The sequence below is a fragment of the Helianthus annuus genome, chromosome 8 (assembly GCF_002127325.2).
Source record: "Helianthus annuus cultivar XRQ/B chromosome 8, HanXRQr2.0-SUNRISE, whole genome shotgun sequence".
NCBI lineage: Eukaryota > Viridiplantae > Streptophyta > Magnoliopsida > Asterales > Asteraceae > Helianthus > Helianthus annuus.
Window position 1 is genome coordinate 83911443 of NC_035440.2, and position 26737 is coordinate 83938179.

Here is a 26737-nt window from a genome sequence, read left to right on the forward strand (position 1 = left end):
TACACAATTAATGCAAACCAGTAAACGAGATCCGACATGAGGCTGAAGTCTTAATACATTTTAAAACTCAAAAGATTTCTAGGTACAAATATATAGATTAAGACCTAATTTATGGGTTCAACATATGCCCACCCGTATGTTTATTATTGAATGTGCCTGTCCCATATCAAGGGGCTATTTGATAACTTTTGAATGGGTAAGTGCTGAACCACAGAACCAGTAAGAGGTCTAAACCATTAGATGTTGAACCAGTAAGATGTCTGAACTATTAAGAGTGAGTATAATGCTTAACCATTCAAAGACAAATGTTTGAACCATTCAGACATCTGCTCGTGAAACAAACAGTCTGAAATATTAAGTGTTGAACCAGTAAGAGGTCTAAACCATTAAGAAGTCATTAAAAGCTGAAACAAACAGCCCCTAACTTAGTCACATCGTCACTCTACTTTATCTCATAGATGGTGCGTTAAGCATACATGAGGGTACATTTAGCCACATCCAAAAGTTGTGCTAAACGTATCATTATTTCCCGCAACCCCATCCCCACACAGATATGTATATGTATGTGTGTGTATAATAAGTCTGACGAGGATTCTGAAATTGTATATTTTAATGGTACTCAGGAATCGTTGAACCCTGAAAACGATTCTCTAGAGAGACTGCAATTAATGAGTTCCACATGATTCCAAGCTTCTAATCTTCCATTCCAAGAAAAAACACTTCCCTAGTTGTCTTTTTTGGATTTTAGATACCACAAAATTCGTCTCATAACCAATGCAACTGTCTATGTTCTTTTTTATCGAAAATGGGAAAACAACAAGACAAAATACCATTTGGTTTTGTACCTGTTTGAACCGTTACCTAAAAGGGGTTAGGAGATTAGGGGTGGTTCACTAGTGATAGATTCTATCACTCTCACTCTCCAATCAAATCATGTCATGTCATCAACCAAATTTCTATCACTAGTGATAGAAATGTAGGAGGGGTGGAATCCCTAGTGATGGAATTCTATCACTCCCAATTTTTTTAATTTTCATTTTAAAATTAGAAATTAAAAATAAAACATTAAATTATAAATTTCATTAAACTTTAAAAATAAATTACATAGCCAAATAAAAAAACAACTAGACGGGTGGCATCTCCCAACCCCACTTTGCGCAAATCGCGCGCTTTTGTTGAATGACAACTGACTTGAACGGTTCGTCGAGATGGGCGTGGTTTTCACACAAGATTTTTAAATCATTTTGTCTTTCAATCGTTTTCAAGTGTTCCTTGTACGCCTGCTCGCGTTCAACTTTTAGGGACATCATTGTTTCTTTTCTTTGTTCGGCCTTCTTGAACTGGGTCATTTTCTCCTCTTCGATTCTGAAGATCGACTCCGCCACCGCCTCCTTCCCTTTGCTTGACGATTCACCACCTCGTCTACGTCGTGGCCTTGTGGGTGTATCTTCCTCAACGGGCTCGTCAAGGGGTTGATCGGGTTCGTCAAGAGGGTCGTCGTTTAAGTTCATTTGGGGCAAGTTATCCGACGCGGAAGTCGTGTAGTTCCCCGACTCGGATGTCTTTGATCTTTTCGAACCGCCTCGTTTTTTTGGAGCCTAGGACCATGCATGTCAACCAACTCAACGGGGACCCACTTCGGGTGATGTCTCGCAACTTCCCATGCCCCCACGTGTGGAAAAGTTCTCTTTTTGTACACTCGGCAATACTCTGCGGTGGCTTGTTGCATGATCGTCGCCTCGCTCGCTCCACTTTGTGGGTTTCGGTTCTACAAAAAATATAAAATGTTATGTTTTTTCTTAAAAAAAATCTGTTTTTATTTAAACTGTTTTTTTTAGAAAACTGTTTTTTTTTATTAAAACTGTTTTTTTTATTAAAACTGTTTTTTTAATTAAAACTGTTTTTTATAAAAACTGTTTTTTTTATAAAAACTGTTTTTTTATAAAAACTGTTTTTTTATAAAAACTGTTTTTTTAAACTGTTTTTTATAAAACTATTTTTTTTATAAAAACTGTTTTTTTTATAAAAACTGTTTTTTTTAAACTTTAATAAAAAAACATACCTTTTGAATGAAACAAGCGTTGAACTTGCTAATTTTCCCGTTCAAATCCGTCCACTTCGATGTCATTTGGTCCATGTTTCGTATCCTTACACCGGGAAGTTGCCTAAAATGATTAATGACCCGTCTCCAAAACGCATCCTTTCGTTGCTCGTTCCCATGTTTCCTACTCTCCGAGATGTGCAAATACGCCTTCGTCAAGGACACCTCCTCCTCGCTCGTCCAAGGTTGTCGGCCGATTGGAACGATTTCTTGAACGTCATCATTTTGTTCTTCTTCCTCTTCCTCTTCCTCCGCTTCTTCTTCCTCTTCCTCTTCCTCGTCCTCGTCAAGACTTTGTTGTGGTTCACGTGGTTCACGCCACGCTTTTGCAAAATGATGAATGAGGGTGTTGTCTTCTAGTAGTGGGTCGAGTGTGTGGGGTTGGGTTTGATACGTTTGCGATTGAAATTGGTGAGGTTGAAACGGTGGAACGAACGGTTGGTTATGGTACGTTTGCGATTGAAAGGGTGGATATTGTTGGGTTTGAAAGGGTGGATATTGTTGGGTTTGAAAGGGTGGGACTTGGTCGGGTTCGTCTTGCAACCTAAAGCGCGCCGGCTCACCAAGATTCGCTCGAACCTTGGGCCTTACGGGATTTTTCTTCGTACCCAAACCTCTTTTTTTCGATCCCCCACCTCTCTTGCTTGAACCTTCCATATTTCTTGTAAAATTATTTAGATTGAGTTGGAGAGTGTTTTAATTTTTTGTATCGAGTGTGAGAATAGTTGAGAGTTTTTTGAGTTTTTGTATTGAAATATGTTGGATTTATATAAAAAAAAGAATCAAAATCATTCAAACGGTCAAAAAAAATTACCAACGGTCATTTTCAAACGGTCGAAAATCAAAAGTTCAACGCGTTGTGGGTGTAACGCGTTACATATATAACGCGTGATTCTTGAGGCGGCGGCGGTGTTCCGTTGCACTTCAACGAGTGATGATCATGTATCACGGGACCGCCCCGAGTCCCATTACAGCGCAGTTTGTTACCCGTTTACCTGTCATCCTTATGTAATTTTAGTGATACTTTATCCAGTATTAAAAGTCTTGCAACCAAAAAAGTTATACGACGTCGTTTAACAAAAGTAACAAAGAAAAAAGATGGTGTTAATAGACCCAAGGTTGGAGAATTCGCTAGTCGGCCGGTAAGGTGGGACTAGCGACTACCCGAGATTAATCGGATCGGGTTTTTAATATGTAATTTTCAGTTTTGTGTATACATATACACATTTTTATAAGTAAATATTATACGTAGACGAGTTTTAACTCTTTCTCAACTCTTTTTTTAAGTATATAAGATTAATTGTTGGAATTCACATGATTTGGTTGGAAACTAACTAATTTACAGATTTTGACCGGAATATACAGGTTTTGATACCGGAATCGCCGATTTTTGGCCCGCTGAGTAGGTCAAACTAGGTCTGACTAGGTCTGATTAGGCCTGACTAGCGATTAATGGACTGATTAACGAAAAATTACTCAATTACTAGCCGACTAGCAATTAATTACCAACTATTCGCGATTTTTACAACACAGAATAGACCCTATAAAGAGGCGTATTACAGTACTTGTAACCGAAAATTGTTGAATAGATGGTTTAGCTGAGTATTATAAAATGTGACACAAGTAAAATGTTGTATTTCCTATAAAAAGAAAAGTCAAGACACTACTTTTTTTTTTGAACGGCAGATTTTATTAAAAACACAAAACAATACATCAGACATACAAACTAAGCGAAAGTAAAGGCAAACCAATTTACCCATTCTACTGAAAACAATTTAGCTCTATTTTTTCAAAAAAGAAAAGTCAAAACACTACCTAACCACCCACAACTTTTAGGGTTGTTTCAATGGGTAGCTATCTTGGCTTAAGTGTAGGTGCAAATATGAACTTGTCAAAAAATTGGGATATGGTTTTGGAAGTTTTTAAAAGTCGCCTCTCCATATGGAAAGCAAAGACATTATCTTATGGTGGGAGGATAACATTGATTAAATCAGTGCTCAATTCTCTCCCAACCTACTATCTATCACTGTTTAGAGCCCCGCTTAAAGTCCTAAACGCGTTGGATAGAATTAGAAGAATTTTCTTTTGGGGTGGTTCGGAAGAAAAAGCGAAAATGAATTGGGTTGCTTGGGAAAAAACGACCGCTCCGGTTGAATACGGGGGGTTGGGCTTTGGTTCTCTTAGGGATACAAACTTGGCTTTATTGGCGAAGTGGTGGTGGAGATTCAAAACGGGAAAAAAAAAAAGAAAAAAAAAAGGTTTATGGCGTAGGATAATTTGGGCTATTCATCATAATACAAGGGGATGGAGCGATATTCCGGTAAGAATGACGTTAGCAGGACCTTGGAAGAACATCATAAGTGTGGGGCAATTGGTACTACATGCGGATATAGACCTCAAAAATGCCGCTTCAGCAACATGGGCTAGTGGGAATAATATCCAGTTCTGGTTGGATAGTTGGGCCGACCCGATACCATTTTATGTTAAATTCCCAGAGCTATTTAAGGCTGAAAGAAATAAAGAATGTCTGGTGGAAGACCGGGTGGATCTGGGTGACTCGGGGCCGATGTATTCATGGGATTGGGAGCGGCCTATACTCGATGACCCGGTAATCCTTCAGTTACAACATATGAAGACTTTGATTGATTCTTTAGCTGTGAACATGGGGTCGGACAAGTGGTCTTGGAAGTACGATGCAAATGGATGTTTTACCGTGGCCGGTATCAAGAAGATTTTAAGCTCCGTTAACCGGGACAGCCCTGTACGAGCTTTTGAATGGAATAATTGGGTTCCGAAAAAGGTCGCGATTGTGGCATGGAGGGCAGAAATGGAACGGCTTCCGACTAAGTGTGCACTTGTGGCTCGCAATATCCCGGTTCAAGTTCAGGATTGTGTGTTTTGTGGCGAGGTTTCCGAGACAAGTGAACATTTGTTCGTTGCTTGCCATTTCGCACAATCTATATGGTTAAGTATCGCGGAGTGGTGTAATATTCAGCCGATCATAGCTTTTGGGATTAATGATCTACTTAGTATACACGAAATTAGTTCCGGATCGTCGAAGAAGAGAAAGGCGGTCCATGCAGTGGTGTTGGTGGCTATATGGTGCATATGGAAACTAAGGAATGAGATGGTATTCAGACAAGGAGTTCCGAACTACGCAAAGACTTTGGATGAGATAAAATCGATGGCGTATCTTTGGATTAAGAATAGATCTAAAATGGGAATGTTAACATGGGAGGATTGGGGAAGATTTTGTTTTCGCTAGCTGGTGATATATAAGTATGTAATGTACTGGTGAATGCTATGTTTGTAATATTTGGTGGTAGCATCTTGCTACAAATAATAAAATTTTGTCGGCCGTTCAAAAAAAAAAAAAAAAAAAAAAAAAAGGAACCTAAGTGAGTGAGTATGAGTGTGTGTAATTTTATCAAAATTGATGTAATAAAATATGAAGAAAAACAGACATCTTTCCCCGTCTTGAAGAAATATAAAACGTGAGACCTCCAATGCAAGCATTGAATGCACCTTTGATGATTTGGAAGATTCGGTTATGGGGATGTGCGTGGGTGCTTAATCTTATATTCATTATTTTACGTACACAAATGAAGACTATATATCACTATACCGGTAACGGGCCGGACTATTCGGACAAGAAACAGAATACGGACCTGAAACCGGTTATTTAAAGGGATACTGAATTTAAATAAGTTCAACTTTCACTAATTGACCAATAGCACCCTTAACTTTCGATTTGTACCACACCACTTTCAACTTTTAACTTATGTTCCTTTGGCACTCCCAAACTAACTGAACCCTAACCCAGTTAGTTTTTTGCTGATGTAGCACTTTATTTTGTGATGTGGCATCTGAGGTGGCCTTTTTGCTGACGTGGCATCTGATGTGGCACTCATTTGGTGACGCGTCATCTAACGTAGCATTTTTTGATGACGTGGCATTTTTATTATGTAGCATCTGATGTGGCAATATTTAGTGACCTGACATCTGAAGTTAGCTAATATAGTTAGGGTTCAGTTAATTTAGTTTGGGAGTGCCATAGGAAAATAAGTTGAAAGTTGAGAGTGATGTGGTATAAATAAAAAGTTAAAAGCGTTATTAGCCAATTGGTGAAAGTTGTGGTTATTTAAATCCAATATCCTTTATTTAAAGTGCTTCTATTTGAATCGATTGGTTACTAGTTGTATCGCTTGACCCGGTGTACTAGACCTGAAGGTAAGACAACATATTTGTTAACAGTGCATATTCACACAACAAGATTTGTATGTAGTTTCACATTTTTTAAAATTATTTAGCCTAGTGGTATTTAGTGTGTATATTTCGAATCCCACAAAATGAGCATTAGGTGGATTTTAGGAAAAAATTTAAGGGGAATGTGTTTTCTTTTAAAAAAACAAAGGGCTTGTAGCATGGTTGTACGAAAAAGTGTAGCAAGATGTATGTCACCACAAGACACTAACTTATAATTTATGGCCTAATATTGATAGTATAACATAACATAACATTATCAACCGACGTGATAAGCAAAAGTATTTTGCTAAACGATAGATGATTTTACATGATCACTTATATCGTCCGTAGACATGTAATATATGTCTACTTTGCCCATGACCTTATGGGCTAGTAACAACGGTGATTGCCCTTCACATATGCAATGTGAATTCAAATCGTTAAAACTACAGGTTGACTAGATGGTATTTAGGAGTAAAAAAATTGTTAAGTTAAAAAAAAATATAGGTCTACTCTAATTTCGGTCTACCGCCTTATCGGGTTATTTCTATTTTTTTATACTACCAATATTTATGTCTGTTAAAATTGTTTTTTGGAAACAAAAGAAACAGATATATTAGTTAACAACCCTACAACAGCATTCATTGAGCAGCAAAAGACAGACCTGAATTCCAATTGCCGGAACAGAAGGAGATTGGAATTTCCAATGGAAGACAGACAGGGTTCTATTCAAAATTTCCAAAACTGCAAAATGTCGTCTATACCATTTATGAAGAGAAGTAAATAATACCAAGTAATATTAATAACAATACAATAATAGTTTTAATAATAGTTGACAGGTGTGGCAGAAGCAAGAGGCATGTGATATTGTGATTCCATGGGCTGAGGGACCATACTATTATGTTGCTGCAGGATTTACTCTTTTAAACTCTTAGATAAGATCATAAGAGGGTCATTAATTACATATTAGTATAATCCTGTGAAGCTAAGGTTAATGACCAAAAATTGGATTGCTAAGAAGTGTTGCATCTTCTATGTTATGCTTTTGTAATCTTAGGTTGCTTGAGTAAACTGACCCATAAGTTTATGAACTTAATCACTGAGATCTGAAGTTATCATGATAACCAACTGATAAAATAAAAAGAGTAAATTGCCAAAATCGTCCGAGGTTTGGGTATGTTTGCCATTTTCATCCAAAACTATTTTTTTGTACCATATAGTCAGTCCTTCACTTTTGGGATTTTTTGCCATTTTCATCCAAATGTCTGACTTTTTTTTGCCAAAATCGTCCCTGAGATCTGAGATTTTTTGTCATTTTCATCCAAATGTTTGATAGAAAAATAAAGCAAATTAGATGTTTGGATTAAAATGGCAAAAAATCCCAAATGTGAGGGACTATATTGTAGAAAAAAGTTGTTTTGGATGAAAATAGCAAACATGCCCAAACCTCAGGGACGATTTTGGCAATTTACTCAAATAAAAATAAAGTATCAATAGAGCCAAAATATCATACTTTTTAAATACAGGGTCGCTATGTTTCATCGATTAAGATGATGCAAAATAAGTACCTGATCATTCTTTCCATTTTAGTAGAGGTGAGAATATAGTGCGGGTTGGATAATGGGTCAAAAACGGTAAATTTACAATGGGGTCGAAAAAGGTGAGGTTGACAAGAAACACTTTTTCATCAAAAAAATATTTTTTAAATTAGTGTAAAAATTAAATGGTAACATTATACATCTTAAAACTATCCATTTTCTTTTATAAAATGATTTGATAGCATTTAAACTATACTTTGGGATACATTCCACTCACTAGGCCCATTTCTTTTGATCTAATAGTGAAAAGGATATTTGTTGGGCCAAAAATTCTCAGGCCCACCCCATCAATAACCCACATTAAAGAGAAAAGGACATGGTAGTGGTACAAACAAATAAAACAAGAGAGCAATGCCAAGCAGAGAGTATTAATGGGCCATAATCTAGTGGGCTTTGAGTTTGGATGCAATGAAATGCATTATCATTTATTACCCTATGAATTATGAAATAAAGCATGTTACTTATTGTGGTTTTTTGTTACAATCAAGTTAGTTTATAGAGAGATTAAAATCATTAGAAAAGTTCATGTAAGGAAGTAAGCACCTAGGCCTTAGTCGCGTGTGGTCTGACGATATATCTTCTGCTATAGCCTTTGCAATTCTTGCAGCTTACGCGCGTTATGCTTCTTAATTCCATTCCTGAACAGAAAGCTGGCTGAAGGTTGTTTTTCTTTTATAACACGTGTGGAAGCTTTGTCGTGTTGGATTATTTTTGTTTTCAAGTATTCGACTGTTTGTGCCTGAACTGATTTCTCATAAAACAACTACAATGAGAACTTAGCACCACAAAATTTTGAATAAAAGTTCAACAACTATGATATCCACTAAAACACCATAATGGAAGCATTACCAAAGTATTTCAATGATATAAAGCGTACCGGATTGTGAAGAACCTCTGACCGTAGCAAGGTCCTTCAGTCTCTTGACTTTTCTAATCGCTTCCATGTGTTCAGATAATGTATCTGCATCTTTTGTTTTAAGTTTATCGTTTGTTTGAAAGCATGCAAGTGCTTTCTCACATGCCTGCAGAACAAATGAAAATTCAAAGGTATTTCTTTAAAACAAACAAAATTTAGAAATAGTCAGATAGATTAACGAAACTATAGCTAGATGTTAATTGATTTTATGAAATTTAGCTAGATGTTTAGAGCTGTTAATTCAGGTACACCCATTTCTCTACTATCAGACTGTATATGTGTCTACTACTCACCCTAGCTAGACGAGTGTTTCTTTCTAAGCTATTATATGTAAGAACTATAATTATGCATCATATCTCAAAATGCAGTGTCGTGCCTATATTTAAATTTCAAGTGTTCATCATAGGTTTATTTGTCAAGTGTTAGTTAGTAGTACTTATTTGTGTTGGACTACAGGCAGGTGCTAAAGTAAATATTATTGCTGGTGGAGCAACCCCACTACATATCGCCGCTGATATTGGTAACTCAGAATTGATCACATGCTTGCTTAAAGCTGGCGCTGATCCCAATATGACCGATGAGGTGAGCCTTAAGAAAGTAGCCACTCTTATTTTTAGAAATTCAATTTTTTAATCATATGTTAGTAGCTACTTCACTGTCACTTTTTGGTCCCCATTTGTTAAAAATATCGGCTCCTTTTATTCTCTTGCTATTTTAGGATGGCTTAAAGCCTGTACAAGTTGCAGCTGCTCGAGGTAACCGGGCTGCTGTTGAGATGCTTTTACCACTATCATCTCAAGTAGAAACCGTTAAAGATTGGACAGTTGATGGTATAATCAACCATATGCAGTCCGAAGGTGCTAAAGAACAGGTATTTAAATATATGTATGTATGTTTCGGCATATATCAAATGGTATCATCGTGTGGTGTTAGTTTAATCACATTTTGAGGTAATTCTTCTAGGAAGTAGAAAGAAATACAAGAGATATTCCAACCAATTCGCCAAGTGATGCTACTGTTTCAACCAAAGAAATACCGAAGGTATCATTTTGTCTTTTTTCTTTAACACTAAAGATTGTTTTAGTATAAATCTAAGCTTGTAAATAACAGAAGTTGTTAGATATTTTAGTGTAATCGGGGATTGACTTGGTGATCAAAGCGAATAATAATACACATCAAGCAAGTTAGGAGGTGCAGGAGTGCACGCTTGTTTGAGTTATTATTATTCGAAGTGTACGGGCGGAGCCCGTACTCTACGGGGGTTCCAAGGGGCGGCAGCCCCTGGCTGGGGTCGAGCTGCCAGGTCAGGTTGGAAAATTTTTATTTTTATTAAATTGCTTTAATAAAAATGAAAATTCAAAGGTATTAATGATGACTGATAATGTAAAAGAACTAGGTGTAAAGGCCTCACAAACATATATACACTGCATAATAACTTAATGGCTACTTCAGATCCCTAAATCTGGTTTAAACTGAGGCTACTACCATCAAATGAATTACATGACATATAACAGAAAACCAACAGAAAAATACTATAAGAAACGGGCCATCACCACCCGCCACCATTGTCTACCACCACTACCTACTTGCTGCTTCCGAAACCACCACTGCGATCGCATATTCGCATCATGCCACCGCCTTTGCCTGCTGTCACCACTAGCTGGTATATAAAAATATAGCTGGTGGACGCATTTTGATATTTTTTCTAAAACGACCAGTTTCAACCTTAGCCTAGACCAAACAGATTAAAACTTTTTTTAAATAACTAGTTTTGATCGGAACTAGTTTGATCGGCTAACAACCTCGACCTAACGCAGTTTTTCCATGCTTATTATATAGTATGAAAACATCAAACAAAAGAACATGCCAGTCACAGCTACTGAAACTAATCTACAGTCAAAGTACTCCAACAATAAAACTTTCATAACACTTAATTACAACTAGAATGTCATTTATTCCTACTCAAACACAAAACCGAACCGATCAAACAAATAAGTCATGCATAACTCATACGAATACACGTAAAATCCAAAACATAACTCATACGAATACACGTAAAATCCAAAACAAATCCACCTTACTGTATTCATATAATTTAAACTATTAGAACATATACCTTTCTGGCAATGGCATAAAACCTATTCTCAACAGCATGCTCAGCAAACGCAAACCATTCGCTATACGAAACATGTAACCGCTGATCTACACCACAATTCACCTCTCGCAAAACCAACGCCTCATATCTCAACGCCAAACAGCTCTGAAAACAACAAATATCCATCAAAACTCATAAAATCAACAAAATAACTAGCAAAACTAGAACGAACAACATGCCTCTAGATCTCCGGTAATTGCAAATGCGCAAACGAAGAATTCAAGGATCAGAAGCTTGTGATCAACATGTAGTTCGTTAATTTCACGAAGAACGGTTACAGATTCACGTCTCATGAAGTTTTTCAGGCTGTGTTGCAGATCTAGCAATGATTTGACGTCTCTGGTGGTTAAAATCGACTCCAGAATGCGTAAAGTTCCGTCGTCGAATCTGAAGAACTCGAAATCGGAAATTGTGAGTTAACCGGAGCGAATTCTAGGGTTTGGTGGATTAAAATGTTGAAAAAGTTACCTTCTAGCTTGTATGAGAGAGCAGAACAGAGAGATTTGGTGGGAGATGCACATTTTCTCAACTAAGTTTGTGAATTTAGAAATTTAAATATATATGTTCATGAACGTTTGTTTCTGCTCATTTTGCGTGTATGAACGTTTGTTTATGTTCGGTTACGTTTGTTTGTATTCGTTATCAAAAATTAACGAACGAACACAAACACGTTAATTATCGGATGAACATGAACAGATGATCTTGTTCGGAAGTATTCGTGAACACATTTATTTCTTTGATAAATGAACACAAACAACGCCTTATTCGTGTTGTTCAGTTTGTTAGTTTGTTTGCTGCTCTAGTGATATTTCATATATCTATAAAATATTTTGCGTTATGATCATTGCTTTAGAGATAATCATTTGTTAATTACTAGATTATAAACTTGTGTATTACACGAATTTAAAGATAAAAATCATGTAACTTTACAATGTCCGCACAAATTTACATAAGTGAATTATTTTTATACATACACAAATTTACATAACCTGGGTATTCTATTTCTTTGTCGGGAAGCAATGACAGTAGGCGATCATTTACCTTCCGTACAACTTTGTTCGTAGCAAGCATGACTCTATTATGAAAATATTCAATTTTTTTTTTAAATATTGAAGAATAACAGAGGTGGTATAGAATGCTAATAGAAAAGGTAAGCTGCTATGATTTGGTAAAGTTAAAATTGTTATTAGCGGTGATGTTTATAGATTGCCATTTAGACGAACATGGATAGCTTGAGATTAACTGTTTTTTTTTTTAATTTTAGGTCGTAACAACTTTTGATTGGATTTGGTTACGCGTGTAACGCGTATGAATGAGTTCAAATCATTATGTGTTTGCGTCATAAGAGCATAATACATGGCACAAATTTATTTTCAAGACAAAAAAATGTCCAAATAAGAAGAAATCAAAGCTTGTCATTGGATTTGGTTGTATGAATAAGTGCAAGTCATTATGTGTTTGTGTCATAAGAGGAACCGAGCTACTCGTGAGCTACTCAGCCAAGCTTAAACGAGCTCGAGCTCGAGCCCGAGCCTAAAAAACAAGCTCGTTTAGCAAACGAGCCCGAGCCCCGAGCTTCGCTTATCGAGCTCGAGCCGGCTCGCGAGCCTAAACGAGCTTTCTGTTTATATATTTTTTATTAACATATTAAACATATATTTATATAATAATAATTACCATTTATATAAATATAAAAAAATAACTCAATTATATGTATAATAATTATCATTAATATAAATTAATTAATAAATACTAAACGAGTCGAGCCCGAGCTTGAAAAATTACCTTCGAACCGAGCTCGAGCTTTAGAAATAAAGCTCGAATCGAGCCGAGCTCGAGCTCGAGCTTTCATATGTTAAACGAGTTCGAGCTCGAGCTTTCATATGTTAAAAGAGTTCGAGCTCGAGCCTGGTCGAGCTTGTCATTGGATATGGTTGTATCAATGAGTTCAAGTCATTTTGTGTTTGTGTCATAAGAGCAGAATACATGACACTAATTTCTTATCAAGACAAAAAAAATGTCCAAATTAGAAGAAATCGAAGCTTGTCATCATTGGATTTGGTTGTATTAATGAGTTCAAGTCATTTTGTGTTTGTGTCATAAAAGCATAATACATGACACAAATTTCTTATCAAGACAAAAAATGCCCAAATAAGAAGAAATCAAAGCTTTTAATTCTAATTTATCATCAAGTAATACAGAAGTGTCCAACTTAGTAAATCTGCAACGATACAAAAGTAAGAAATCAAATCTTTTAGTTCTAATTTATCACCAACAAGTGATACATAAGTGTCCAACTTGGTAAACCCGCGGCGAAGGGTGAGGTACAATTACTAGTTGAATGTAAATACTATCACTGTGGCGAAGGGTGGGTACAATTCCTAATTGAATGTAAATACTATCACTTAAATTCATTGTATTATAAAAAAACACCTCATTTTATGTCCGATTGTGATAAAACTTTCACTATTTTTTCAAATAAACATTGAAATAGAAAGTAAACGAGTAACAAGCTATGCTATGCTACTACCCCTTTTTTTAATAGCAAAATTAAATCATTTAAAAACTATATATCTAGCTCACAACATTAGTACGTATAACCCTTTGGACAAAATAACAATTAAGACCATGTGTAGTGAAAGACACAAATAATGCCCTCACCTTTGGACGTTTTACATTATGTGGCAGTCCAGTCAGCAATAAGGCATTATATAACGTTTTTTTCTAAAATAGGTGTAATGTAGATGTGGACATTGTGAGGCATTATGTAATAGAATTAAATGAAAAAAAAAACAATCAAAAAATGTCATTGGTCATAATTTGAAAAGGGGCAAGATCGGAGCGTTTTTTAAAGCACGTCTAGGGAATTTTTTTTGAAAAAAAAAGCCAAGGGGGCGGATGTGAGGCATTTCTTTTTGGGGAAAAACGTCAAAAAGCCCACGACGGTTAGACTAACAAATTAAGCGTTAAAACATGAAATCCCTATTTTATTAGCAGATTCTTTTGCCGAACGCTGTCGTTTTGGGGGTTAAAGGCCACCCAATAATATCCCCAATTTTTACACAACCAAATTTCCAGTTTCACCACCAACAATGGCATTCTCTCTCACACAATTCCCACTCCCCACCGCATCACCACCAACAAAACCCACCACCACAAAACTCTCAACAACATTCAAATCCAATTTCACCACCACCACCACCGTAAAAATCAACAACCACCACCACCGATTCACCCTCATCCGCAACGCCGCAGAAGAACAACAACAAAAACCCACAACCACAGAATCCGAAACAACTCAACAACAACAACAACCACCGTCGGATGAGGAATTATCGGAACTGGGTGCAGAGATCAAGAAGGCCATGATGGATAGAGACGAGGTTAAGAAAGATGAGAGTATATGGGGCGGAGTAGCGGAGGAGATTGGCCGGATTGAGTGGCCGGCGTTTAATAAGGTGTTAGGGACAACAGGGGTTGTGCTGGGGGTTATTGCCGGTTCCAGTGTCGTTTTGCTTACTGTTAATGCCGTTTTGGCTGAGCTTTCTGATCGGGTGTTCGCCGGACGTGGGGTTCAGGATTTTTTTGGATAAGGGGTTGCGGGATTGGGTGCGGGGGGGGTGTATGTGGTTACTGTGGTCTGCGGGATTTTTAGTTGTTTTAACTTGTGTTGGCTGAAAAGAAATGAAACAGGGAGATTTTCTATTTTGTTCTTACTAGTGTTAAGTCCTCCTTTTTCCGCGTTGCGGTGGGGGCGTAAAACTAAGTCAAATAGCACTAATGTTACACAACTGTTAACGATCATTAACACTGAGGTTGTGGCGTGTTAATGCAAAAAAAATAGGCGACGTAAACACGTTAACCCGCACACACACGTTGGGCCGTGTTAACTCGAAAAAATTAGAACGAAACGTAAAAACGTTGAACCACACAAAAATGTGTTAACTTGCAAAATTTAGAAATCGTAAAACAAAAAATTTGCGAAATATGAAAAGTACAGAGGAACAAAGTTAAAAGTAAAAAAATTGTGAGGTTAAATTGCAAAATATGAAAATTTTTGGGTTAAAAGTAAAAAAATTGTGAGGTTAAATTGCAAAATATGAAAATTTTTGGGTTAAAAGTAAAAAATCAAATGATTGTGGGTTAAAAGTGTACTATCAAATTTTTTTTAAAAAAACTCTGTAAGTATTTGGTACAACTTGGCATTGAGCAAATGGTATAAAATACCGATCCCATCCCAATCCCGATACCGATAATCTCGATCCCGACATGTTTAGGTATCGGAAACGGTATCCACATTTTGGGTTTTTCGGTATCGGTACGGTATCGGTAAAATACCGACTTTTACCCTCAAAATACCGATACTGTACCGAACCGACATGTTTTGGTATCGATATCAAGTATTCATGAAATTTCGGGATCGGGATTATCGGTATCGGGACGGGATCGGTAGCATAGGCATTTTTATATGTTTAACCTTATAGTATAAACTTTAAAATAGTTTACAAATGAAAATAATGTCTTTATTATTTTTCAATCTCATAGTTTTTTTTATTGAAAATCACGTTAGAACCGGAAAATTTACAAAGAAAACTCAAGTAACATGCAACAAGGTGCATTGCAATCCTCTTTTAAATAACAAATCCGATTCTTCCAATATTAAATTGCTATTCAATTATTTGACATTTGGTGTATTGAACTACCGAATCATGTTTTTCTATTCGAGCCCAAAGGCATAGATACATTAGACCACCCATTTACACGTCAATCATTTACAAAGGAATGTTTTTCTAATCGCCCAAGACACGTCAACCATTTACACTTACACGTGAAAGGCGTGAGATCCATAATGCCCCTTGCCCCCTTTTTACATTCACATTTAACTTTCTAACCCAAACAAAAAAATTACATCTAAACCCTTTTTATCTTAATTTAGTTTTTATTTATTTAATTTAAACATTATTCCAGTAAAGTGAACCACTGCACATTTTTTTATGATTTAATTAGTTAAAACACTACCTATATGGTATGAACTCTCTCATTTTTTAGTTAAACCACTACCTACATAGTCACTATCATTATTCGTTTGAAGGATTTGAGAAGTGCATTACTTACGTATTCGTATCAAAACAATCACAATATATTGAGTTATTAGGAACCTAAGTTAAAACTTAAAACCACACAGTCCAGCTAACCGTTCAACCCGACTAGTTTGGTTCTCAGTTTCGAGAAAAGGTATTTAACGGTTCAGCGTTTTATCAAAACCAACCCATTGTTTATAAGCCAAAAAATCAAACCATCATAAAGCTAGCTCATAAGTTCAAATTTAAAACACCAAAAGTAGCAAAAACTAAAGAACCCCCAACTACTACAAACCTTCATATCATGTTCATGTTCATCGTCTATGAACACACAATAACCTGAACGAAATCAATTAAACGAACACAAAACATTACGCATTAGCGGGACCCACAAGAACACCCTGTGCAGACCCTTCTTTCTTGCTATTATCATCCACAGACTCACCATCATTTTTCCTAATCCGAATCTTGTACTTAGTTTCAAAATCAGTCAACTCTTTCTTCTTCCTCTCCAACGCTTCATTAAGTCGAGCAATTACCACTTCAATTCCTTCCTTGTTTTGTTGGACAGCTGGCAAAACTTCCTTGATCGTTCTTTCAACGAGCACGCCGCCAATCATTCTGTAGCAACGCCTTGTAGGATCGAGTGGCTGTATGGCGTTAATGACCAACGAGTGTTCGCTTACTTCCATCTCGAGTTCTGTGATTTTGGAGTAAATTTGATTCATCTCTGTTCTTATGCTGCCATACTTGGCTGCAACTTCTTGCTCGTTTATCGGCTCCCTGTGTTCACTTCCAGAAACACCCGCCATGATACTGACGTTTAAAAAATACATATTAGATTTCAAAACTATAACAAACTGTAGCAATGAAGAATAAAGATTTAAACTAACTGTAGCATCTATAGGTTACATATTTGAGTTATCGTTCAAGGTGAACGCGTCAAATGGGCAAACTTTAAAAAGGGGGGGGGGGGGGGGTCAAACGAGTACACTTAAAAACAGGTCAAGTTTGGTTTTAAAAACCGTGCCTGATGCACGATTCGCGAAGGAGAACGCATCAGGGGCTTGAGGCGACGCCTCATGTACTTCTGGGTCAATTCGATCAAGCTTAGGTGTGTAGGAGGCTGATATATATAAAAACATGCGCCTCACGCTTTTTAAACCAAAGGGTCAAATGGGGAAACTTTTAATCGGCTGGAAACGTAATTGTAATGTGTCAAACAGGTCGAACATCAATGTATTTAAATCCTTACAAAAAATTTTAAACTGTTCTATTCCAAAAGTTATATTTGTTTTTTAATAGTACAATTTTTGTTATTGATATATAATACTTTACTTATTTGAAAAACTAGAACTAAAATTATGAAGAAATGGTAGTGGGTCAACCCGATTTACCCTGTTACCTAGCCCAAACCAACCGGCCTATCGTGCCAGCTTTAGAAGTAACGTTCAGGTTGAACGACTCAAACAATTCAGAAATAAATACCATAGAACTAACTGAAGTAAACCAAAATTCAGTATACGCGAAATGACAGCTAACATATGATTTGAAAATCAAATACTAAAATAACCAGAAAGAGAGAAATTCAAATTGGGTTTCTAGTTGGTTGAATGATCTACAACTGTGCATTATAAGGAGAAGATCAAATTTTGAGTTGTTCACATAAATTAAAAATCTCTACTTACCATGCCCAAGTCTTTAACATATCGACCAGAAAAACACATAGGATTCCATCAATTTATCCTCAGTTCTATGATCTATCCCACGCAAACCTCACGTGTCCTCTTTTATCAATTTTATTTTTGCATAATCTTACTATCGCACAATTGACAAAAATACATCGTATCAAACCAGTATATATTCCACGTGAAAACACCAGGTCACCAACATCAAAAAGACACTCATATGCCACTCTTCAATAACAAAATGTTATATTGTCCAGTGGTAAAAAATGCCGCCTTCAAAAAAAGGTGACAAATCTACCCTATTGATATGTTTTACATAAAAAAATCCCTTTTTAGACCACCCGTAGTGGTTGCCCAAAGGGGCGTTTTTTGTCCAAGATCACGCCCAATATCGCCCCTTTGCCACTACGCATGGGCGTGATTGGCTTTTTTTTGGTTTGGGCGTTTTATAAATCACGCCGGGTGGGGGGAAATCTTGTCCAATCACATTTGAGCTTACATTATTTGGCCAATAAGATTTTATAAATGTTTTTTTTTTATTTTATTTTATTACAAACATAATGCCCCACAATCCCCACATCCCCACTACACCCATTTTAGAAAACGCCCCATAATGCCCCATTGCTGACTGGGCTGCCACATGGCGCAAAACGCCCAAGGGTGAATATTGCCCACTACGCATGGTCTTAGGCCATGTGTAGTCATAAAGCCCCCAAAGGGGCGTTATGCGCCATGTGGCATGCCACGTCACCCCGGGGCTTTATGGGGCTTGAGGCCGTAGTCATAAAGCCCTACCTCATCATAACCAAAGTGTAAAATGCAGGGACCAAAGTGTAAAATGCAGGGACCAAAGTGTTTTAATGCAGGGACCAAATTGTAAAATGCAGGGACCAAAGTGGAAAATGCCCACCTTCTCGCGCCGCGAATTTTTTCACGCCGGTTTTCTTTTTTTTGATCATGGCGCCCCTGGGGGCGGTGTGGGGGGCTCCATACCGGCGCTATGGCCTTCACCGCGCCCCAGTACATGTAGTCTTAGTGTTGTTGGGTGACAAAACAAAATTGCTCTTTTTATCTAGAAATAAGTGGTTAAATAGACTGCATATATAAATAGATAACAAAGCAGCTTATAAAATCCTTTTTTTTTTTTTGTAAAATATGCAAGTTCATTTCATAAAACATACAAGCATTAAATATATAGTTTATGTTGAACTTGAGAAACTGGCGTTTAGTAAAATGGAACTAATAATTTTGGGACATGAATTCAAATGGAAACACCAAATGTAAAGAAAAGTGGAATTAGTTTTTGAACAGAGTGCAATCATGTCACATAATGTGACGACAAAGAAGAAATCCCGAAAAGCACCCTACTAATAGATAGCATAGAGTGACCTCTAACCAAAGATATCTGTGACTAATTTTAACCAATGCAACACCCATCACCCATGAGGCGTATGGTTCATAGATTTGATGCGTGTCTTTTTTCTCACATTCTAAGTGAAAGCAACTTATGTCTGTGCTTGGTTTAAAAATGCGCGCCTTAAGGCGCTTAAGCGCAAAGCGACCCTAGGCGCAAAGAGCTGCGCCTTGTGTGACATAAGGCGAGCTCTGTACAAAAAAGTGAGCTTGTTGGAAAAAAATATCCCACTGAGGCACACGCTTTTTGTACAGAAGGTGTTTTTGTGCTTTAAAATGTTATACATGTTGCTAAAATGGTTGTACTTTTAAATGATTAATACATTAAATCATATGTAAACCTTATTTATAACTATACATTTGGGTAAGGGATGCTAAAAGCCTATAGAATATATTTAAAAAATATATATAAGCACCTTGGTTTTAAATTGCGTGATTCGCTCCGATGCGTTTGGTCCAAAAATCTGATGCGCGATGCGAGCGCATCACGTATGTGACGCGCTCTTTATAAAAAAGTAATAGAAAAATTATTTATACACAACAACTAACGTAATAACTAATAAGAAGATAAGAGTTGTGCTTTTTAGTTCAAACCAAGCATACTAAAATGTTTCTAGAACCACAAAAAGTGTTTAGGAACCATAATGGTCCAAATCAAGCATACTAAGATATTAATTATTGAGAAAACTCAACTCATTTCATAAAATCTGGAAAAAAAAACATAATAAACAATGCTGCGTGCATCAGCGCATTATGCGACAAGCGCATTATGCAAAATCGGCGCAATATTCTCGCACCACGTAATCGCATCGCATCAGCCGTTGTGATGCGCTCTCATCAGCGCATCGGACGTATTACGCATTATGCGCGCATTTTAAAACCAAGATAAGCACCTTGCGCCTTGCATACGAAAAGCCCTCCGCTTTTGCGATTTGCGCTTTGATTTTAGACCTTGTCGTTTTTGTGCGCTTCGCGCTTTGTTAAACCAAGTGTCTGTGAACTCTGAAGCCTAAGCCCAAAAGATAAGCTGCTCAAATGACAAGTAGCATACAACCAACTTACCAACAACAATGTGAAAAAAAGTTGAGTTTGAACTGCTAAGCTAACAAGTGGATTCAAATTTCAATTGAGGTTGCAAACTTGATAACATAACACTAACAAGTAACAACAATCAATAGAACTTGAACAAAACATGATTAAAATACCCTTCTGTGCCATCAAAATTGGGGTGCGTCAAATTCAACTTGTTTGAGGCATTTCATCGAACAGTTAGGCAGCATAGAGTGATTCTTTTGAGCAATATAGTTTGCATAGCATTAATTGCTAACTGTCGTAAGAAAAGAAGACATAATAACAATCAAGTAAAGTAAGAAGAGGAGGAAACAGCTTACTGCGACTTCCGGTGATCGACGAGCGAGAGATGATGTCCGATTCGGAAACCCTAAATTGTCAAAGTAGACGTCAAGAAATAACTAAAGGGCTCTAGAATCTAGATTAGTTAAATTCTTAACTAGTCTAATTATTCCTATCCATACAAATTTGAGTTAAATGCTTGGTTGGTCCCTGTGGTTTGCAAAAATTGCAGACTTGTTCCCAGTGGTTTACTAATTACACGCGTGGTCCCAAAACTTGTCAAAAATGCACTCGGTTGGTCCCCAGCCCTAACTTCAGTTAAATTTCTCAGTTATGTCCATATTAAATGACCAAAATACCCTTGCTTATTAACTCTCTTTATAATCTGCATCATCTTTAAGTCCCTGCGTCACTTCATCAATGTTTCATGAACCTCATTCTTCATTCTCTCACTAATCACACGATTCGATTGCAACGCTTCTTTACGTTCTTAATTCACATTCACACATCAATCGTTTCAGCTTCATTAGTGAATATCTTGAGTCTTATTTCTCGAGAAACTGTTCGAATCAGAAGAAGAAGAAGTTTGTGTTCATCTGAAGAAGAAGAAACATCAAACACACATAGTTACGGTTTCACGATCGCCGGAGCTGGTAAGTTTATGCAATTTCATACGGTTGTTACAGTTTTAGCTTCCAGATTGTTCGAAAATACGCAGATGCATTTGCTAGGGTTTTGAAGCTGTAATCCTTGCGATTGCGTGTTGTTTGACGAAATATGATGCGAAATGTGATGTGAAAAAGGATTGTGACGTAAATTGAAGCAAACTGTTGTTGTTTTCGATTGACGAACTCGAGTGTTATTGATGAAAACCTAGGGTTTGTTTGAGTATGGATCAGCTGAATTAGGTTCTTCAGTTCACTGGATTTACTTCATTTTTATGAGATTTGCCGTTTAGAATCCACATTGTTCTGGAATCAGAAATTCTAGGTTTTTGGAGGTGCATTATTCCTTGAGAAAGAAGTTAACTGTTCAGTTTACATAGAAATATTCAGATTTTTAGTAATTTGATGCATATGAGGCTTCAAAAGGTGCAGAGAATTGAAAAGGGGTCTAAGTGGTGGTGATGATGCAGTTATAAAGAGAGTTAATAAGCAAGGGTATTTTGGTCATTTAATATGGACTTAACTGAGAAATTTAACTGAAGTTAGGGCTGGGGACCAACCGAGTGCATTTTTGACAAGTTTTGGGACCATGCGTGTAATTAGTAAACCACTGGGACCAAGTCTGCAATTTTTGCAAACCACAGGGACCAACCAAGCATTTAACTCTACAAATTTTATAAAAAGGAAGGGCACTCTACGACCACCGACGTAATAAGTGTTTGTTTAGAGAGAGAAAGTAAGGACCGGAGTGTTAGACTTATCTTGCATACTATGCGTAAGTTCAGGTTAAAAATGACCGACTTACAAAGTTCGGGTAAAAAGTGACCGGGTTATAAACTTGGGTTTTTTTGAGATAGTTTTTTAATCCTGGTTTGAGTCAAATAGGTTTACTTGTTGAACAAGTTATTAGGCTTATAAATAGAAGGATTTATTTGTAACCCTAAGGGTGTAAGGAGTGGTTAAACACTTTGGAGTGGCAAACCGACCAATCAGAGCGCGCCATGTCAATCAGTCAAAAGTGTTTAAACTTTGGTGAAAAGTGTTGGCAATGGTTTATACACTTGGTAAAGTGGTAAACTATTTTTTTTTAAAAAGGAAAAAGTTGTGATTGGTTGAGATAGGAATGGACCCCACCCACAATACCCTCTCTCTCTCCTTCCTCCCTTCCCCGAATCGGCTACCACTCACCGAATTGGTGAAGATTTGATCGGTAAACTTCTTTGGCATTGCTTTGCCACTACTCACCGAATCGGTGAATGGGGTTTTCCGCCCCCCACACCCTACACCCTAATTGTACCAATTATCAATAAACAAGTTTTGATTCAATACGTTCTTTGGTATCCAATTCTAACAAATTGGTATCAGAGATCTAAGGAGTTCGATCCACGTTCAAGACTGTCCATCTTGGAGTCCGGCAAGAGAGAAGCAATCGTTGAAGGGCTGTGGTTGAGAAGATCTTGCAACGGGTTCTTGTGATCACAGAAGGCAGTGACCGAAGAGAATTGGCGCGCAAGTTCTTGACGACAAGATCGAAGAGAAGGATCCTGTTAACGTTATTGTTCACTGTAGTAATTTTCAATTTGTATTGAAGAAATCGATCAGAAAAGAAACAGAAGGATTTGTTTCTTGCTGAGGTGGCTGGGATTTTTTTAAAGCCACGATCAAAAAAGAACAGGTGGTTTCTTTCTCAGAGCATCGTTTTATTTACGGTAAAAAGTGTGTTTTTCTTGATCAATAATTTAAAAATAAAGTTAAACGGGAGCAAAGGAAGGATTCGTTTTGGTCTTTAAGCTCTATTTTAATAAAAGGAAAAATAGTACACCAAGAGGGGCTTAAGTATTCTTATTCTTATTCTTGAAGCAATCAAAACAAAGATTTATTTTTTTTAGTAGCAATTAAAAGGAAAACAGAAGGATTTGTTATTCCTAAAACTTGCGATTTAAAAGAAAAAAGGAACAGGTGGATTTGTTTAATTGGTTTTATTCTTTGAACAAGAATTAAGAAAAGTCAACAGGTAATTTGTTTTTCCCATTAGGTAACAATTTGAAAATCACATAATAAAGTAACAGTGGGATCTTGTGGGTTTAATCGTGGAAGAGAAAGAAATCACAAAAGTCATCAGGAATTGATTTTGTGTGATTAAAAGGAAACAAAAGGAAGAAGCTAGTCTTTTGTTCTAAGGAGGAATCAATTTGAGGTTAGAAGATTGATTCAAGTCCTAGCACTCCGTTAACATACAGTAGAAGAAACCGAAGGATGGGTGATAACACGAACCGAGTACCTCCAACGAAGGAACCGATGCCTAGTCTTCCATGTCCAATGCTTACGGATACAAACTACACCGCTTGGACTATGAAGATGAAGGTAATCTTCAAGGTTTACAAGGTATGGGATGTGATTGACCCAGGAACGACCATCGATACTCACAAAGATTCTATAGCAATCGCTTTGCTATTCCAAGGGTTACCCGAAGAGCTAGTGTTGCAGATTGGGAACAATGATTCAGCAAAAGAGATGTGGGAAGCAGTGAAATCTCGCAATCAAGGTGCTGAACGTGTGAAAGAAGCAAGACTTCAAACCTTAATGTCGGAATTTGAGGTTTTGAAGATGAAGGAACCAAGTACGATGTTCGCAGGAAAGATTTCAGGGATTGCTTCAAGATCTGCTTCTCTTGGAATAGTGATTAAAGAAGAGAAGCTGGTTAAAAGGTTTCTACACGGTTTCCCAAAAAGGTTTATTCACATGGTTGCCTCTCTTGAGCAATCCACTGTATAACAACCCTCGGTAAAACCGACACCCTCATAATATTTCTGACACCCTAATATATCTTAAAATACCCCAATATGTTTTTGTATGTGCCCCGTATGTGAAAACCGAACCCAAAATACAAAATAACATATAAAATAAATTAAAAACCCTAAAAGATAAGCTGAGGCGGGCCGCGTAGGACCTCACCTCAAGCTCATGTGGGCCGCATCAAGGTATAACCAGACTTCGCCAAAACCTTAAGTTCATGCGGGTCGCGTATGATCTCGCTTAAGTCCATGCGGGCCGCGAGTGTCCTGAATTGTGGCGCAGCCCTGGGCCGCCACGTGGCCCAACACACGGCGGAGCTATACGATGACCGGGCCAAGCTACGCAGTTGACCGGAGTCAATGCGGGCCGCGTAAGCCCTGCCCATATCCCACGCGGGCCGCGAGGAAGTCCGATTTCAGCCCTATAAATAGCACGCATCGGGTCTTCAGTCCGTTTCGTTCACAATTCACTTCTTAAACTTAATTTCTATAGTGGCGTTATTATACCCGGGCATTATACCCCCTAAAATAGCGAGGTTCTGCTACGATGTAAGTATTATAACCCCTGGAGACGTATTAGATACGCTGCCCGATTGATCTAGGGTTCCGTAACGGCTGTCGTGGTTCTGCCCGACGTAGTCGTTGGAATGCCGTCTCGGGGAGGGTATTACTAATGTTAAAATGGGTTATTATACTAACACACGTGCATTTGTGTAATTTATAGATATTCACCAGGAAACCCTAAAGAATAACCTAAGACAGCAATGTGAGTTGATCCACTTTTTGTAAATCTTTTTGTTAACTGTTTTTACAAAACCTTAAATATCTTTCCATGCGAATGACAGTTATTGAGTATTTGTAAGAATACAATTACAGTCGGTAAATTTGGGGTTTTGTATACAAAATTTGTTACTACCTGGTAAAGGAGTAACATGACCATAAGTCGGAACGACATTACCGTGTGGTGGTAATTGATATTACTTGAAAACAAATGTAATTACGGATGCGCCCTCAATACTGTTCACTGTGAAATTGTTTTTATATAAACTTGATTAAACTGGGATTCACTCACCAGTATTTCCCACTGACAAAATGTTTTTAAAACGCGTTTCAGGTAACAATATGTGAAAGCCAGATAGAAGCCAGCTGGACAGCACTGAAGGCTTGGAAAAGTGGCAATAAAGTTACCTAAGAATAAAAGAGATGTTTTTAATAAATAAATAGGATTTATTCCTATGAAACGTGTGTATTGAAAACTTAGTTTTTTCCCATATGTTTAATATTATTAAACGAGGTGGTTTACTCTGATTAAATATTTCCTAACTACGGTCCTGATGAAAATTTCCGCTGCCAAATTGAATAAATAAAAGTGATACCACTGAAACTGGCTCACGGTCGCCCGTTCCCGGAAACTAAGGATCGGGGGCTGTGACAGAAGGTGGTATCAGAGCTATGCCACTGATTCAGCCACAGAAGTGTTCTGCTGACATCAAAATTCAAAGTGTTAGGAAATAAATTATGGAAATACGTGTATAATTGTATTTCTTGCTATGTGTTATCTGACTATTTGTTAGTTTACAGTATGAGCGACCAAGGACCTTCTGACGCCTATCGTCAACTGTCTGGTTCGCCTAGGAGCGAAGGCACCTCCTCTTCTCAGCCTGCCCTCTCGGGGTATTCTGCTGACACAGAAGAAGGAATCTTTGTGTTTAAGGCTCAATCTGAAGAGCCATTTCCTCAGAAAAAGAGGGGATGGTTCAGTAGGGGAGCGCACGAGCGTAGGAAAAGAATGAAAAAGTTGCAGGAGCAGCGAGTGTTAGCCGCAGCAAAAAGAGAGACTGATGCTTATAATCAGGATATGCTCAATAGGGGTATCGCTAATATCCATATTTTAGCAACCACTGCTGCTGACCCAAACCTGGAACAAATGCTAGCACCCCAACCACAAAATCCTGACCAACCCATGGAAGTAGAAAACCAGATAGAAATGCCTGATTACAACCCGGAGGAGATACCTAGGGTACCTGCACCAGATCCCCTAGACCCAAACTACTACGACCCCTGGTGGGATGATGTTAGGGACTACGTGCAACAAAACCCAATACAGGAAAATGTGCCAATGCCCAACTTAGGAGCTTACCTAGGGTTTGATCCTCAAGATCCCTACAACATTAGTGATGCATATGTTAGGGAAATTTTAGAGAATCCATACCCGTACCAAGCCCCTATGCCTCCGTATCAGGAACCCGTACCCCAGTTTCCAAACCCAATCCTAGAACCTGCACCCCCAATGAGTGCAGAAAATGTCCAAGAACTTAGGACTTTTGGGGAGGAAATTTTAGAAAGCAGTGATAGAATGCGACAGGTGGGAGAACGCCTCGTATGGAAATACGATGAGCGTAATATGGATTTTTGGATGAATCCATATCAGTGAATGTGATGACAGGAACGGTAGTAGTAATAATAATAATAAAATAATATATGTGTGTATGTGTTAGAAAAAAAAAACCTACGGATGCCTGCTATTAGTATTGTAGCTTTACATTTCAGTCGGTATTGTAATTTAAATTTTAGTACTTGTGTGTAATGATGCATACTATATAAATAGAGTAAAAGTCGCAATGCTCGACGCTTTTGGTTAAAAGTGCGTGTCATGTGATTGGCTATATTCAAATATTAATTGTGATATTAATATTTGGTAATTGTTTAAAATTCAGATGGCCGACG

The 26737-nt window shown here is 37.5% G+C and overlaps 5 protein-coding genes and 1 long non-coding RNA gene across 8 annotated transcripts; 3 read left to right on the plus strand and 3 right to left on the minus strand.

Annotated features, from left to right (window-relative positions):
- Positions 1–1054: 1054 nt before the first annotated feature.
- Positions 1055–7090, minus strand: LOC118481265. Its single transcript, XM_035976664.1, has 2 exons — positions 2063–7090; positions 1055–1768 (listed from the first exon to the last, which is right to left on the minus strand). Exons 1-2 carry the CDS (start codon positions 2756–2758, stop codon positions 1508–1510), a joined length of 957 nt encoding a protein of 318 aa, XP_035832557.1. The 5' UTR covers positions 2759–7090; the 3' UTR covers positions 1055–1507.
- Positions 4428–5366, plus strand: LOC110870273. Its single transcript, XM_022119462.1, has one exon. It carries the CDS (start codon positions 4428–4430, stop codon positions 5364–5366), a length of 939 nt encoding a protein of 312 aa, XP_021975154.1.
- A 1252-nt stretch (positions 7091–8342) lies between the features above and the next one.
- LOC110873263 (protein DOUBLE-STRAND BREAK FORMATION) lies at positions 8343–11591 on the minus strand. 2 transcript variants are annotated; one of them, XM_022122197.1, is made up of 5 exons: positions 11484–11591; positions 11195–11402; positions 10977–11120; positions 8822–8966; positions 8343–8683 (listed from the first exon to the last, which is right to left on the minus strand). In XM_022122197.1, exons 1-5 carry the CDS (start codon positions 11534–11536, stop codon positions 8571–8573), a joined length of 663 nt encoding a protein of 220 aa, XP_021977889.1. In that variant the 5' UTR covers positions 11537–11591; the 3' UTR covers positions 8343–8570. The 2 variants fall into 2 exon arrangements, with proteins under 2 accessions (XP_021977889.1, XP_021977888.1); XM_022122196.1 differs by having other exon boundaries at positions 8343–8688; positions 11484–11590.
- LOC110873264 lies at positions 9084–9732 on the plus strand. Its single transcript, XR_002555007.1, has 3 exons — positions 9084–9105; positions 9317–9442; positions 9579–9732. It is a non-coding gene; the product is annotated as an uncharacterized LOC110873264 (long non-coding RNA).
- A 2351-nt stretch (positions 11592–13942) lies between the features above and the next one.
- Positions 13943–14734, plus strand: LOC110873262 (preprotein translocase subunit SECE1). The gene has a single exon (XM_022122195.2). It carries the CDS (start codon positions 14108–14110, stop codon positions 14606–14608), a length of 501 nt encoding a protein of 166 aa, XP_021977887.1. The 5' UTR covers positions 13943–14107; the 3' UTR covers positions 14609–14734.
- A 1571-nt stretch (positions 14735–16305) lies between these two features.
- Positions 16306–20732, minus strand: LOC110873261 (probable prefoldin subunit 2). 2 transcript variants are annotated; one of them, XM_022122194.2, is made up of 2 exons: positions 20589–20732; positions 16306–16912 (listed from the first exon to the last, which is right to left on the minus strand). In XM_022122194.2, the coding sequence occupies exon 2, from the start codon at positions 16906–16908 to the stop codon at positions 16468–16470; it is 441 nt and encodes a 146-aa protein (XP_021977886.1). In that variant the 5' UTR covers positions 16909–16912; positions 20589–20732; the 3' UTR covers positions 16306–16467. The 2 variants fall into 2 exon arrangements, with proteins under 2 accessions (XP_021977886.1, XP_035832558.1); XM_035976665.1 differs by lacking the exon at positions 20589–20732 and adding an exon at positions 20403–20528.
- Between the last annotated feature and the right edge of the window lie 6005 nt (positions 20733–26737).

Excerpts from the sequence above, each read along its gene's own strand:
- LOC118481265 (XM_035976664.1), bottom strand. The coding sequence starts at position 2,758 with ATGGAAGGTTCAAGCAAGAGAGGTGGGGGATCGAAAAAAAGAGGTTTG. Across the intron at positions 1,769-2,062 it reads ACGCTTGTTTCATTCAAAAG|AACCGAAACCCACAAAGTGG; the intron begins GTATGTTTTTTT and ends TATTTTTTGTAG.
- LOC110870273 (XM_022119462.1), top strand. The coding sequence starts at position 4,428 with ATGACGTTAGCAGGACCTTGGAAGAACATCATAAGTGTGGGGCAATTG.
- LOC110873263 (XM_022122196.1), bottom strand. The coding sequence starts at position 11,536 with ATGTGCATCTCCCACCAAATCTCTCTGTTCTGCTCTCTCATACAAGCT. Across the intron at positions 11,121-11,194 it reads CAATTACCGGAGATCTAGAG|AGCTGTTTGGCGTTGAGATA; the intron begins GCATGTTGTTCG and ends TGTTGTTTTCAG. Across the intron at positions 8,967-10,976 it reads TTTATGCCATTGCCAGAAAG|GCATGTGAGAAAGCACTTGC; the intron begins GTATATGTTCTA and ends TTTGTTCTGCAG.
- LOC110873262 (XM_022122195.2), top strand. The coding sequence starts at position 14,108 with ATGGCATTCTCTCTCACACAATTCCCACTCCCCACCGCATCACCACCA.
- LOC110873261 (XM_022122194.2), bottom strand. The coding sequence starts at position 16,908 with ATGGCGGGTGTTTCTGGAAGTGAACACAGGGAGCCGATAAACGAGCAA.